This window comes from Stomoxys calcitrans, chromosome 5, assembly GCF_963082655.1.
Source record: "Stomoxys calcitrans chromosome 5, idStoCalc2.1, whole genome shotgun sequence".
NCBI lineage: Eukaryota > Metazoa > Arthropoda > Insecta > Diptera > Muscidae > Stomoxys > Stomoxys calcitrans.
Window position 1 is genome coordinate 158,767,645 of NC_081556.1, and position 15,548 is coordinate 158,783,192.

Consider the following 15,548-nt stretch of genomic DNA (forward strand, 5'->3'; position numbering starts at 1 on the left):
AAAAGGTGTTTTGACAGTCCGGAGGACTCGAACTTGGGTTAGAAAATATTTAATGGCATGTGGGACTGGTGTGCTACATGGTAGTACGCGTATATTAATAACTAACTCAACAATAGTTCTTGTTAAAAATCCACAAAATTTCAATTATTTTGTGTATTAGAATTTATACATCAATAAGAAATGTATTCAATACAATGCTCAAATTCGTTGAGAATGTTTTGTTCTCATTAGTGTAGACTAGCATATCAGCATTTGCCGCTGCACGTCTAAGTTGAGTCTTGGCTAGGATATTAGAAAAACTTTCCAGCGGAGGTTACCTTTAGGGCATTTGTGAAGTATTCGGCTGTGTAAAGCTCGGCGCTAATGAGGAGATCCCTTATCATTGAGCTTCAACTGGAATCGGACAACACCGACTGCTAAGAGAGAAGTATCTTCGACATAACTTATCATAGGATTCAGGATATATATACCGTCATTTGTAGCACCTCGAAATATCAATCTGTAATCCTTTTAATAATATTTATTCATGTCCCTCCCTCCGTAAACTGAAACATCCTTTTGCAATACTTGCGAGATATTGATGTAAGAAAGTTAGTTTGAAAATGGACTAATATGAGTTATGTTTAGATAGATATACACGGTATACATACATCGAATTCCCGATTGAAAATTTTGACTACCCAATAGATATTAATCTTATCTGATTTGACAGTAGTTCAGATTGTGGCGATTTCAAATACATCTGATGTAGCTGTCATATTAACTGATATCCCCATTAGATATGAGGAGCTTTCACATACCAAAATACTTATTGATCCGACTAGAAATTTCGAATTTGAGATCTAGATCCGATGTGACTCGAAGCGAGCTGCGGTAACCGGGTTAATAGCGATCTCAAAATATCAGTGCATGAATCATGCGTTCGATGTTCAAGGGCCTTGAGACTGTTGCCACCAAATACAAATTGTGGCATTGCACTGAAACTAAAATTGACGAAGTGGTTGTGTTCAAGATGTAGCATGAACTGGGGTAAAGCTCTGGCTTCAACCTGTCTTTCGAATTATCTGTTTGGAGCTTACAAAGCGTAGTATTTGAATTGAATGAAGTTTTGCATAAAATTTGATGTTCTTGCTTCCTTTAAGAAACTTATTTTTTGCATATAATTTTTTCATTTTATTTTGTTTAATTTTATTTTTTAATGTATTTTATTTCTGTTTACTTGTTTTGGCTTCTACAGCTGGTCATTTGAATAAATCATTTCTTTGTTGCTTTAGTCGAGCTTAAATTACCACTAGAATGTGTGTTAAGAAGGAGAGATTGTTTCTATGAATTGAAGAAAAGACATATTAGCCACCAATCACATGCGAGTCAGAAAACTGACTCGCATGTGTATTATCCAATATCTTTTCAAACTATTCCAATTCTCACCCTCGCACCAACCTTATGCAGTCTTGCTACATCTTCTAACTGTATTTCAACGTCATCGTGATGCTAAAAATGCTATAAAATTCTAAAAAATCTAACCTAAGATAGGACAATTAACATACCATGAAACTGTGGGCTGATCAGACAGATGTGTATGATATACTAGGCATCCATCCCCATACCATACCATCCCCAAAACGCGTCTGCCAAGGGTGTGATATCTATGCCCAATTGTCTGACAGCTGATAGCGTTTCTTCAATACATTACAAAAATCTCTTCTTTCGAACACATATTCTCGTGGTCATTTAAGCTTCACTAATACAACAAAGAGTTTTATATTATGTTATTTTATTTTTTTTTTCAATTTATTTTTTTTAATTTATTTTATTTTATTTTATTTTATTTTATTTTATTTTATTTTATACTATTTTATTTTATTTTATGTATTTTTTTACTTTAATTTTGTATTATTTTAATTTATTTTATTTTGTTTTACTCTTAACAACCACTTCATGAATTAAGCAGCATACATTTTCATCCAACAAAAGACTGTTTGCCAAGTAGTCTGCTGGTCTGAAATTGCAAACATTTTGCAGTGACAGCAGAATTACTGCTATAATAGCAGCATAATTTTTTCTAACAGTTAGCAGACAGTGTCTGCTATTATCCGCAGACTATTTTCTACGAATGTAACACAGGCCCTTAGTATTTTAGATTTATTGTTTTGTTTTTTGGAATTGTGAATGTCTGTTTTAATAGTTTTCATATGCTGGATTTAAATTTGCAGCTCTGAATACATTTTCCTATACATCAATGATTTATACTGGGAACATTTTTGGACAAATCGGTATTTTAGCACTGATTAAAGAAATTTATGCGAAATTGCAATGTTTTATTTTTTTGAGTTAATATAAATCTAATGTCTCTAATTTTACACTCTCTATTTTCAGAACGTCATTTGTGGCATTGGATCAAAGATCATCTTTGACGGTGGAGTCCTCCTGTCCAAAAAGGTAAGTCGATGTCTGCGTCAGTCTAACAAAGTAAAATTCTAAATTCAAATTCGAATTCCTACTGGTGTGTTCAGGAATTCACTTTCCCTTTCAACCTTTGAAACAAATATTTATTAGGACTTTAAACTATCATCATAAGATTTACTCATTTAAACCAATGAATTAAAAAGTGTATATTTGCACTAGAAATAAATCGTATTGCATTTTTATAAGTATTATCGCCTGCGGCGCAAAGGTTTAAGTGATGTAAAGTATCTACGAAACAAACAGGGGTAACATATAGGCCTATTAATTATAATATCGAGGGCATTAATACAAATAAAAAAGATTTCAATGTTCATATAAAATTCACTATTTCCACTACAACATTCAGATAAAACATTTTTGAACTTATCCTAATGAAGGCTCTTTGCAAAAACACACCTGCATTGTATAATAGATTTGTAAACATTTTGATGGTTTCATTTTAACAATAGCATTTTGATGATGGAAATCACTGGAAATATGATGCTCCTATTCAAATTAAAAGCCTTTAACAAAATTGCAACAGTCATTGCCAACCTAAATCACCTATGCCCTCATGAATAAACAAATACACAGTCATGTGTGCTTGATATGCATCTATGGCATGCTCTAAAGGATTTGGCCCCAAATGCCTAATTAATTGTCAAATTCACTGCTGCTGATTTGGCGGTTTCATTGATGGTGTGGCGCTCTTCAATGCCTTATTTGCCATGTTGGTAAATTTGCGCGATTTTACTTCCTTTTTCCCTTGGATTGCCAATTCACAGATTGTTGGTCATTTCAGTGTCACTACAACAAACGTAACTACCACACACACACACACACACACAACACGCAATTCGATGACCATAAAGTGCATTCCCCACCAGCGATCCAGCGAAAAATGACCACGAAACACGTTGACAGTAAATAGCCATCTTACGGCAAAGTCACGTATGTCGCGGAAATGCAAAATACACGCTCAAGGCTGCAGTACGACAGCAAAATCTAACCGAAATTCGTTTAAACGCAATTCACTTCCAGCCACCACCTTCATTAGCGTTGGCCACTCACTCACACACCGGTGGCCGGTGGTGTTATCCTTGCCGCCGACCGATGTGTTTAATAGAGTCGTTGTTGTGTTTAATACAGTTGCCATGTGGCGGCTGAGACTTCATTGTGCGCCAGACAAGGACCTCATCGTTATCATATAAACTGATTAAATGACAATGTAAACAAACGATGACAACATAATTCATGTTTCCACTGGAATGAGTATGTCTGTGCATGTTGGTCATGCCGCCAATTTAAGTCTTAGTTGGCTATAAATTAAGGCCCATTGAGCACTTAAAGCTGATTGGGAAAAACAAAAGCATAATGAGTGTTAGTTGGTTACGGGTTAAGACCAGTTGAGTACTTATAGTAGATTGAGAATATATCTGAAGCATAATACGAGCTATTTGTAAGGTGGCATCTATGAGACGTCGTAACAAATGAAAACGATAGTCTAAGTGATACAAAACACGAAAAAAGGCAGTAAGTATGGCCGAACAGAACATTTTAAACCTATCACCATGGAGGTATGTGTTACTGAGGTTCCGTCTATTTCCAATTTTGCCAATATCGAGTAAAAAATGCAACTTACAAAGAAAACCTCTTAAATAATTGTAATGAGTATAAAAAGTAAGAATGCGTTCATTTCGGCCGGATAAAATTGTGCAATTGGTTGATCGGTTTACAGGGGAGATATTCCTTGACATGGAAATTGTAACACAGTATACAAATTATTTCAGCCGAACATCGGTTTATCAGTTGTCGATGCCAGCTTTGGGTTTAATTACATGACAAATCGAATAAGCACGTTCTCGCCATGAGTCAAAGATTTAAAATTGAAAATCACTTTTTAGGGAAATTATATTTAAATATGCACCGATTCGGTAAAGTTCAAATTCATATGATCCCACATATAATATATAAGAAGCAGTTGAGCAATGTTCCCGATGGTTATCCTTAAAGCTTACCGCAATTGACAGTAAGTTCAGAGCCAAATGGTGTAAATTTCAAAAGGACAACAGGTCCTATCGACACTTTTTAAGACACAAAATTTCTCAGATGCTTACAATAAATATTCTTGAAGCTCTCTTTTACTCTTCTTGTTGCGGTTGTTGGTTTTCAAGGGATAAGTATGAAAACTTTGCGTACTTAGCCTTATTTTCCCAACTTTTCATTGCCTTATCTCTACTTCCTTGACTGCTGTCAATTGGGGTAATACATCTTAATTTATACCCATTCGAGTGCAACATTTAAGCCATCAACGTTCAATAGGCAACACAACACCAACAACAGCTTTAACTCTTCATAAACAGTCTCTCATTCATGCGCTCGACCAAAGACTTAATCACATACAAACAGCCACAATAGAACAAACTCTCACACACACGCACACACACAATTGCATGGAAAATGACCGAGCTAAATGGGCAACTAAATCAACGTGATTTTCGTGTGAAAATCTCGCGATTTGCCTAAGGGCGTAAATATTAAACTCAAGCGAAAACGACAATAAACAAACACACAAACTAGCCCACCGATGGCAAAGACAGGGAGAGTAGATGGCCAAAGCCGTGACCGCAAAACAACCAACAAACATTTGGCAGAGAACCCCAACAGACGGATTAAACCGCAAATGGGCAACTAACTGACTGACTAACAACAAATGACTTTAAACTTTGAATGGTTAAGCACTAAAATGAACAGAATTTGAAGAATGTGTATGGTGTGTGTGACAGAGAGAAAATAAACAAGTAAGAGCGCACTAAGTTTGGCCGGGCCTTATCTTATATACCCTCCACCATGGATCGCATTTGTCGAGTTCTATGCGCGATATCTCTTTTTAGGCAAACAAAGAATATAGAATAAGAACTGTTATGCTATTGGACCTATATCAAATTATAGTCCGATTCGGACCATAAATGAATGCTGAACATTGTAGAAGTCATTGTGTAATATTTTAGTGCATTCTGATAAGAATTGCGCCTTATAAGAGCTCAAGAAGCAAATTCGGGAGTTGGGTTTTTATGGGAGCAGTATCAAGCTATTGATCGATTCAGACCATATTAGACACGTATGTTGAAGGTCATGAGAGAAGACGTTGTACTAAATTTCTGCCAAATCAGATGAGAATTGCGCCCTCTAGAGGCTCAAGAAGTCAAAATCCCAGATCGGCTTATATGTTAGCTATATCAGGTGATGTACCGATTTGTGCCATACATCGCACAGTTATTGGAAGTCATAACAAAACACCTCATGCCAAATTTCAGCCAAATCGGATGAGAATTGCGAGCTCTATTGGCTCAAGAAGTCAAGATCCAAGATCGGTTTATATGACAGCTATACCAGATTATGAACCGATATAAATCATACTTAATACAGTTTTTGGAAGTGATATCAAAACACTATGTGCAAAATATCAGTCAAATCGGATGAGAATTGCGCCCTCTAGAGGCTCAAGAAGTCAAGACCCAAGATCGGTTTATATGGCAGCAATATCAGGTTATGAACCGATTTGAACCATATTTAGCGCAGTTGTTGAAAGTGATACCAAAGCACCCCGTACAAAATTTCAGTCAAATCGAATGAGAATTGCGCCCTCTAGAGGCTAAAGAATCAAGACCCAAGATCGGTTTATATAGCAGCTATATCAAAACATGGACCGATTTAAACCATATATAGCGCACTTATTGGTAGTGATACCAAACCACCACGCGCAAAATTTCAGTCAAATCAGACGCGAATTGCGCCCATATAAACCGATCTCCTGATTTTGCTTCTTTAGCCCCTACAAGGCGCATTTCTTATCCGAATAAACTGAAATATTTCACAATGACTTCTACAATGTTCAACATTCAGTTCATTTATGGTCCGAATAGCATAATAGTTCTTATTCAATATTTTTTGTTTGCCTAAAAGAGATACCGCTCAAAGAACTCGACAAATGCGATCCATGGTGGAGGGTATATAAAATTTGGCGCGGCCGAACTTAGCACGCTCCTATTTGGATACCTTGTAACACCTCAAATATTTATCCGCGACCCTAAAAATTATTTATATTCCTGATCGTTTTGGCATTCTTAGTCTATCTAGCCGTGTCCGTTCCTCTGTCCAAATCACGATATCGATCGAACGCGTAAAGCAAGCCGCTTGAAATTTTGCACAGATATTTCTTTTTCATGTAGGCCGCTGCAAATGGGCCATATTGGTTCAGATTTGGATCTTTCGATTTGGTTTCTTAAACCTTTTCCGCAATTTTTGTCCGATTTAGCTAAAAATTTGCACGAATTTTTCTTGATGACTTCCAACAACTGTGACTTCCATAACCTTATATAGCTCCCATGTAAACCGATCTCTTGATTTGAAATCTTGATTCCATTGAAAGCGAAATTTTTATCCGATTTCGCTAAAACTTTTGTACGTAATGTTCTGTCATGACATCCAACAACTGTGTCCAGTATGATCCAAATAGGTCTATAACCTGATGTAGCTCCCATTCAATCCGATCTCTCTGGAGCCCATGGAAGAAGTTTTGTCCGATTTGGCTTAAATTTTGCAAGTAGTGTTTTGTACCGACTTTCAACAACCATGCCAAGTACCGTTCTAATCGGTCAATAACCTGATATAGCTCCCATGGAAACTGATCTCCCGATCTCACGTCTTGAACCCTTGGAAGCTAAAATTTTTGTTCGATTTAGCCAAAATTCTCACGTAGTGTGCTGTTACGACTGCCAACAACTATGCCAAGCACGGCCCAAATCTGTCTTTAACTTGATATAGCTCCCATATAAATCGGTCTCTCCATTATCATCCTTCCGTCCCTAGAAGCGGTAATTTTGCCTGGTTGTCAGAAATTTGGTTCGTAAAGTAAAATTTAGGCCCTTCAACTAAATTTATTTTGTGTAAAATTTTAGCAAAATACTTGGAGGAGGTGAGTTCTCAGGATTCGGCCCAAGCGAACTTATCATGGTTTTACTTGTTATATATGCATAAAGGGGCTGCCCAAGCCGAATTGAGTGAACCGCAGTGGCAACATGCCTTAGTCCTGTTAAGCCATGCCGTACCCATAAACTAACGGAAACAAAATTAAAAGTCAAAAATCTCCGAGGCCAGAATGGTATTATTGTAGACGTCAAGCAGACTTTTTTTAAGGATTATCGAGCACTATCCATCAAAAACAGAATTTTGGAAATTGGGCCACCAGTGAAGGTTTGGCAGTTTTCGAAATGCCTAGGCGACCAACTTTAGGAACCTACCAAGAAGTGCCCGGATCTTAAAACTTTGCATATGATGTCGTTAACACGTCGGTTCTAACCATTTAATATTTTTAGATATATCTCTACCCGTTCTCAAACGTCATATATTTTACTAGATTTTTTCGATTGTATCCCACGTCCCACATGTGCGATGAGCATGTGACCTGGTGAGACTTCTATTTCGCTGAAATTAAATATTTTACGAAGTGTCGAGCTTTTCTCCATACAAAAATTTATTGAATTTTTTCTCAGGAAAAAATAATAAAATTTTAGTCAACTTTTGATTTCACACAAATGCCAGCAATATTTTCTTGAAAGGAGCGCTAGCCCTTAGTCTTGATTCTCAAAGATTTTGTTAACTTTTGTTTTGGATTAACATACAAAGGTTTAGAAGACTTGCATTATCGCAAGTCACTAAGGGATTAATGTTTACCCGGCATTTTTGCCTGCAATATACTCGCTAACACATAGACAGACAGACTTGTGTGTGTATGCAGTCTTGACCACAACAATACCAATACGGCTCATGAGGACCACGATGACAATGAAGTTCACACACTCAGTCGGACATCCGCCTCTGACCATACATAACTCTCGACTTTTGCTGCTCGCTTCATTGGTTGAAATCTGCCAATATTCGTACTTCGACGCTGTGTAACAGAAAAGCCAAATCCCACAAAACAATACAAAAATATCGTCTAAATATCGTTAGTTGGTGTCACGAGGGTACACAAAACAACTACAAATAAAAAGAACTTTTGGGGGTTTTTGCCAGCCAGCTAGGCAGCTTGCTTTTGTTTGTAAGACAAAAACATAGTCGCCCCACCTAGGGCCATATGCACGCGGCTTATATCGTCACATCGTGCCCCCTTGGTACGGTCACGTTTCCCCAGCAAGCGTTTCGGCAATTGTCTTGCAATAGTTTTACGCTGTGGCTAGTTGGCGAGAAAGCCTTTATATCGCCATTAGCCTTAAATTGTATGTGTGTGAAAATAAATTTGTAAATTTGTTTGCGGCTGCTTTCCCGCAGTGCCGGGCATGTCGTTAGCTGGTGAGTGTGTCAGTTTGGGGCTGGGTGATTTCGTTACAACGACAACAAATGAAATATATGCAACGAGGAGGTTCTTTTATGGCCCTAGGAGACATTCTACCTTAAAACGTCCGGAAGGTGCAATTGTTTGTTTGTGACGCCAAAGGATTGCTTAATGCCTGATTCAGCCCTTCCCTCCGCCTTTACCTGCATGAAAATGCAATTCCGCAACAGAATTGTTGTCTTCGTATGTATTTGCTATGGATAGTCATCGTCATCGTCATCGTCGTCGTCCTAGGGCGAGACCTTTGCAACATCCGCTACAGAAGAGAAAAATACATACATTTTCGCAAATTAGTTATGACATGCATGCATAGGCAGTTCATTTAGGATATTGTCTTTCTCAGCATTTCCGAGAAAAGTAATTTCAACTTCTTTTGAAGACAATGGCGAAATATTCAAATATTGGACGGTTTAATGTAAAAGATTGGGACAAAATTGGGCAAATTAATATCGATTTGGTCAAATTATCGTTTGACTGCATGTCTGCATATGACTTCGTCGATGTGAAATTTCCATCTAATTGTTAGCAGAATATATAGAGCCAACAGTTGGCTACGTTAGGCATCGTACTCTGACTGCAATCATGAAATTATTTCTAAAATTTTACAAATCTTTACAGTCAAATAAATCTATGGGCAACTACCTCTTATGAGCTCAAAGAATTCAGTTGGTGAAGTCTGAGTGGCCACCCTATGCATTCTCAATAAAAACAATTGTGCAACAAATACCAACACCATTGTTTTTATTGACATTTTTTCCCAATCTCGTTTTTAACAAAATTTTCGAAATTCAATTCATAGAAATGTTATAAAATTATAAAGTAATAAAATGGCATTAAGTTCGGCCGGGTCGAACTTTGGATACCCAACATTCATCAAAAAAATGCAAATTTTGCCCAAGAACATTCCACTAAGGAACAGGGGCAAACTTCTCACATATCAATGAGTTCAGTCCGATTCAAGTTTAAGCTCAATGATAAGGGGACACCTTTTTATAGCTGAGTCCGAACGGCGTGCAGCAGTGCGACACCTCTTTGAAGAGAAGTTTAACATGGCATAGTACCTCACAAATGATTCCAGCATTAGGAGGGGAAAAACCAAAGCTGAAAATTTTTTCTTGAGATCGGTTTAAATGGGAGCTGTATCAGCTTATAGACCGATTTGGACCATAGTTGACACGGTTGTTGGAAGTCATCACATGCAAAATGTCAGCCAAATCGGACTAAATTTGCGGCTTCCAGAGGCTCAAGAAGTCAAATTGGGATATTGGTTTATATGGGAGCTATATCCAAATCTGAACCGATATGGCCTATTTGCAGTTCCCAATGAGCTACATCGATATTAAGTATCTGTGCAAAATTTCAGGTATCTAGCCTTATGCGTTTCGAAAGACGGATGGACGGACAAGGCTAGATCGATTCAGTACGACGAAAAGATCAACAATATATATATACTTTATGGGCCTTAGACGAATAATTCGAGGTGTTACAAACGGAGTGACTAGATTAGTATATCCCCATCCTGTGCTGGTGGGTATAAAAATGTATACCGGTGGTTATCCCATCCTAGTGCTGTTGATAATTGCGAAGACTATGCCTTGTAACAACTTCTCCTCAAAGAAGTGTCGCACTACGGCGCGTCGTTAGGACTCGGCTATAAAATTAGGTCCCTCGTAATTGAGCTTAAAATTGAATCGCACTGCACTGCATTAACAGGAATTGTTAAGAATATTGTAAACATGCGGTGTCGATTTTGAAGACGAGTTTTGTAGGTTTTGTGAACCGATCGTTATCAACATCATTCCTACCAAGTTTAAGAGACTCTTAAACCGCCCAGTGAAACTAGATAATAAATACGCCATTTATGGGCTTAAGATCTATAATAGGCCTATATGGCAGCTATGTCTAAATATCTAAAAACATATTTGACCAGTTCAGCACTTAACCTGCGTATGGTCAAAATATGTATCTGTGCCAATTTTCAGGTCAACATCTTTATGTTTGAAGGCTGCACAACTGGCGGACGGACAGACACACAAACATTGTTTAATCGTCTCAGAATTTTACGACAATCAGAAATATAAATACCTTGCAGAGACGCAAATGAATATTTTGGTGTGTTGCAAACGGAAATACTAAGTGAATATACCCCCTATTCAATGGTGTTGGGTATAAAAATAACTATTTTTAAAATAAAATAAAAAATTCTGGCTTGTATGAGATTCGAATTTGTGACCTCAACATAAAGGCACAAAAACTTTTTGCAAACTTTAAAAATTATAAGTAAAAGTTGTCAAAACGTAAACGCCTGTAGACAGTTTCTACGTTTCGTTCACAAAATGTGATGTTGATGTGAAACATTTACAGTTGATCTAATAATATTTGTGTGTTGAAGCGCTTTAATGAAACTATGGAGACTATGGTGTGTGTGGACCAAAAAATCCACCAAGCTGTTATCATAATCGAAATCTACAACGAATTCTTGGAAAATTTGTCAAAGACACCATAAATATACTTCGAGTGTAAATAGTTTTGAGTTTGAACCGAGTAATGAACCCTGGCTTTCCGTGTTCAACTCTAAAATACTTGGGATTATGCAGGCCTCGAAATTTTCACTCAAGTCGTGTAGCAGCTGTTATTACAAACGGTGGAGAACTTTCTCTCTTTTGTAGATAGTCCCTAATTAGTAGTCGTTTTATGTTTATTCTAACTCCTTAATTGACTTTGATGATCGCTGGTTATTATTATATTAACCATATCAGCCTCGTATTAACTTAAATATCTTCGTATTTATGCTCACTTGCAAATCATCCATAAGCATATGAAGAACTAAAGGGTGATTTTTTTGAGGTTAGGATTTTCATGCATTAGTATTTGACAGATCACGTGGGATTTCAGACATGGTGTCAAAGAGAAAGATGCTCAGTATGCTTTGACATTTCATCATGAATAGACTTACTAACGAGCAACGCTTGCAAATCATTGAATTTTATTACCAAAATCAGTGTTCGGTTCGAAATGTGTTCAAATTTTGACAAATTTTGTTCAGCGATGAGGCTCATTTCTGGTTGAATGGCTACGTAAATAAGCAATTTGCCGCATTTGGAGTGAAGAGCAACCAGAAGCCGTTCAAGAACTGCCCATGCATCCCGAAAAATGCACTGTTTGGTGTGGTTTGTACGCTGGTGGAATCATTGGACCGTATTTTTTCAAAGATGCTGTTGGACGCAACGTTACGGTGAATGAACACATTTCGAACCGAACACTGATTTTGGTAATAAAATTCAATGATTTGCAAGCGTTGCTCGTTAGTAAGTCTATTCATGATGAAATGTCAAAGCATACTGAGCATCTTTCTCTTTGACACCATGTCTGAAATCCCACGTGATCTGTCAAATACTAATGCATGAAAACCCTAACCTCAAAAAAATCACCCTTTACATGTGTAGTGAGTGCATGTGCCTGTGTGTGTTATTGTGTAAGTGACCAAGTAAATCGTTGAACAGTTCATAGTTTCCATTCATAGGAATGAGAGTGTCTTGACTTGGACATTGTATGGCCCGAGGAGAAATTCTCACATCGAATATTTACACATACGGTCTCAACTTGTTCTACGCACACCATGCTACTAAATACTACTAAATACGATGAATTGAATTGAATTGAGGTGTGTGTGTGTGTGTGTCAGAGAGAGTATGTACGAATGTCCCCCTAGCTTTCATGTGGCCTGGTGTTGGTCTTAGGACCTCAGCAATGAAAAAAATGACGATAACTCTAATAAATGCATTGCAAATCTGTGCAAAGTTCTCTTCGTCAACAAATGACTAGGATGTGTTAAAGGCAACGACAACGATGTCGACGACGACTACGACTACGATATCAACGACAACGAATATAACAACAAACACAAAACGCTATTGGCCACATTTGATATGAGATAAAATTATCAAGGAGGAGTTGTTGTTACTGTGTAACTGTATGCCAGTCTGTCCCTCTGTGTATGGGTTGGTGAATATCACAATGTGTGTATTACTATTTGTATTTACGGGAAGTGTTGTAGTTGTTGCTTTTGTTGTTATAATAATGAAAACGAGAATTATTACCTTTAGAAATAAAACGCCCAATGCCCCGGAGCGCTTTGCAGATCTGTAAGTAAGTCCAACATCAAGTCAGCCACAAACGGTCGATGTCGATGGAGGAATTAATAAAAATTTAACTCTAGAGAAATGAGCATGGCAAATGGCAAACTTGTTCGGCCACTTATCACACCTAAATATTAGGAGGAATTTAACTATAATGGATGACGACATTTACATGGTGAATTGCCTCTAAAATTATATGCATATTGTTGATGTATGGCCCTAAGGTGATTAGGTTTAAAATTTTATTGAAAAGAAAGTTTAAAGAGATAAAAAGTTATGGACTTGGATTGGAGATGTACATGCCATGACGCCATGGATACGTTTGAAATGTCTACAAATAAGCTTTGATACAAAGTTTCTTGAAAACAAAAAGATTATTGTGTAGTATTCAATTATTAAATAACCCCAAAAGATCCTCAAGAAATCGAATCAGATGATCGGTTAATTTGGAGGCTTCTTCGAAAAGAGAACTTAGCTGTAGAAGAAATTAAGGGTAACTAATACAATTTGCCTCCCCAAAGTTTTCCAAAAGTCGTGTGAAAAATCCGTAACTTCTCTTAAGAAGCTAACCGAGTTAGATTTATCGGTCAGGTATATCTTATCACATTTAATATGATTCGTAATTGGCACAGTTGTTGGATGTCATAATGGAATACCGCATGCAAAATTACAGCCAAATCGGACAAAAACTCCGCCTTGTAAGGACTCAAGAAGTTAAATTGGGAGATCGGTTTATATGATAGCTATATCAGGTTATAGACCGATTTGGATCGTACTTAACACAGTTGGTGGAAGTCATAACAGAACACTACATGCAAAATTTCAGCCAAATTGGACACAAATTGCGGCTTCCAGCGGCTTAAGAAGTCAATAGTAAGTCTGATCTGATTTATACCCAAGCCCGGCAAGGCAAGTTATGCGACGACCCATAAGCCTTACATCCTTTCTACTCAAAACCAGTATAGTGGACACCATGATAAAGAGTGGCACATCCAGCGAACTGCTCAAATACAAACAGCATGCCTATGTCAAGGGAACATCGGTGGAGACTGCCCTGCAGGAGGTTGTGCATAAAATAGAAAAATCCTTTGATGCCAAAACGTACGCACTGGCGGAATGCATTCACATCGAGGGGACTTTTAACAATGTGCGGAGCGACACATTGATCCTATCCTTAGATCCGTACCGGGTGGAACCGGTCCTTAGAGACTGGATAAACCATATGCTAAGGAACAGGTGTAAAAATTGTGTGTCCCATGGCATAAATATAAGGAAGCACGCCACAGGTGGGCATTTTATCGCCACTCCTATGGGTGACTACCATAAATAACCTATTACGGATGCTGACTGAGGTCTGCTACGCAGACGATGTTATAATACTTTTAAGAAGTAAGGATCCGAACGAGCTATGCAGAAGGGCTGAAAGGGTCTTGCATATGGCATATGACTGGGCTAGACCCAGAGGTCTCAACGTTAACCCAGAGAAGACTGAAATATGCCTGTTCACGAGAAAAACGAAGGTGGGCCAGTTTAACGCACCACTCTTCCTCAATAAGACGATTTCGATATCTGACAAGGTCAAATACTAAGGTGTGATCTTGGCAGGATACTGAATTGGAAGTGTCACATTCAGAAGTGTACTGAGAAGGCTCACAGTTGTTGGACTCTATGTAGATAGGCCGTGGGCTCGAAATGGGGCCTGAATCCTAGGATAGTCCACTGGCTGTACAAGAGCGTGATTAGACCAATACTTACTTACGCCTCAGTAGTTTGGTGGACTGCTATGGAGAAAAAGTGCAACATAAGGACCATACAACAGGTTCAGAGAACATGTTGTCTTCGTATAGCCGGAGCGATGAGGACCATGACCACTACGGCACTGGAGACTATTCTAGATATCCGACCCATTGACACACAGATTAAGTGTGAGGCAGCCACTGCGGCTATGAGACTTAATGTGATGGGAGAATGGATTGAGGATGGGAGCAGCTCATACCATCGCGGTATAATCGAGGCGACGATAGGAAACCTGAACGGAAGGGAAGAGGTTTCCGAACCTCGAAATCGAGTGCAAGGCACTGCTGCCATCGGCACAGTCTTGGATTGACGGAACCCTAGTATTGCCATCTGGAAGATCATGTTACACGGATGAATCAAAGCAAGAGTACAGAGTGGGACTGGGGGTTTACATTGAGAACCCATTGACTGGGTTCTGCCTGACCATAATACGGTCCAGCAGGCGGAGATCCGGGCGATCACGGCATTCGTGAAGTGGTGTGGTGCTAACGCGAGGACGTCGAGTGTGAACATCTTTACCGACAGTAAAATTGCCAATAGAGCAATAACAACCATGACGGTAAGGTCACGAACAGTCTGGCAGTGTAAGAAGGAGATTAACGCCTTCTCTGAGGATGGCAAAATCCGCACCGTTTGGTTGCCCGGCCATTACTGAGTAAGGGGAAATGAAAGGGCAGATGATTTGGCGGTGAAGACCAGAGGACTGATGTCAATAAACTTGGTTAACCCGAAGCCTTTCGGATCGACGCAATCCGAGTTAAGGGCGTGGG

The 15,548-nt window shown here is 38.4% G+C and overlaps 1 protein-coding gene across 4 annotated transcripts in view; it reads left to right on the forward strand.

Annotated features, from left to right (window-relative positions):
• Window positions 1-15,548, forward strand: part of LOC106095959 (BTB/POZ domain-containing protein Tiwaz) — an 82,331-nt gene that overhangs the window by 24,944 nt on the left and 41,839 nt on the right. For all 4 annotated transcript variants that reach the window (XM_013263424.2, XM_013263422.2, XM_013263420.2 and 1 more), the window contains one exon: window positions 2,377-2,439. Coding sequence is in view for 1 of the 4 variants with exons in the window: in XM_013263420.2 (XP_013118874.1) it covers window positions 2,377-2,439 (63 nt within the window). In the remaining 3 variants the exon portion in view is untranslated. The remainder of the gene's footprint in view (window positions 1-2,376; window positions 2,440-15,548) is intronic.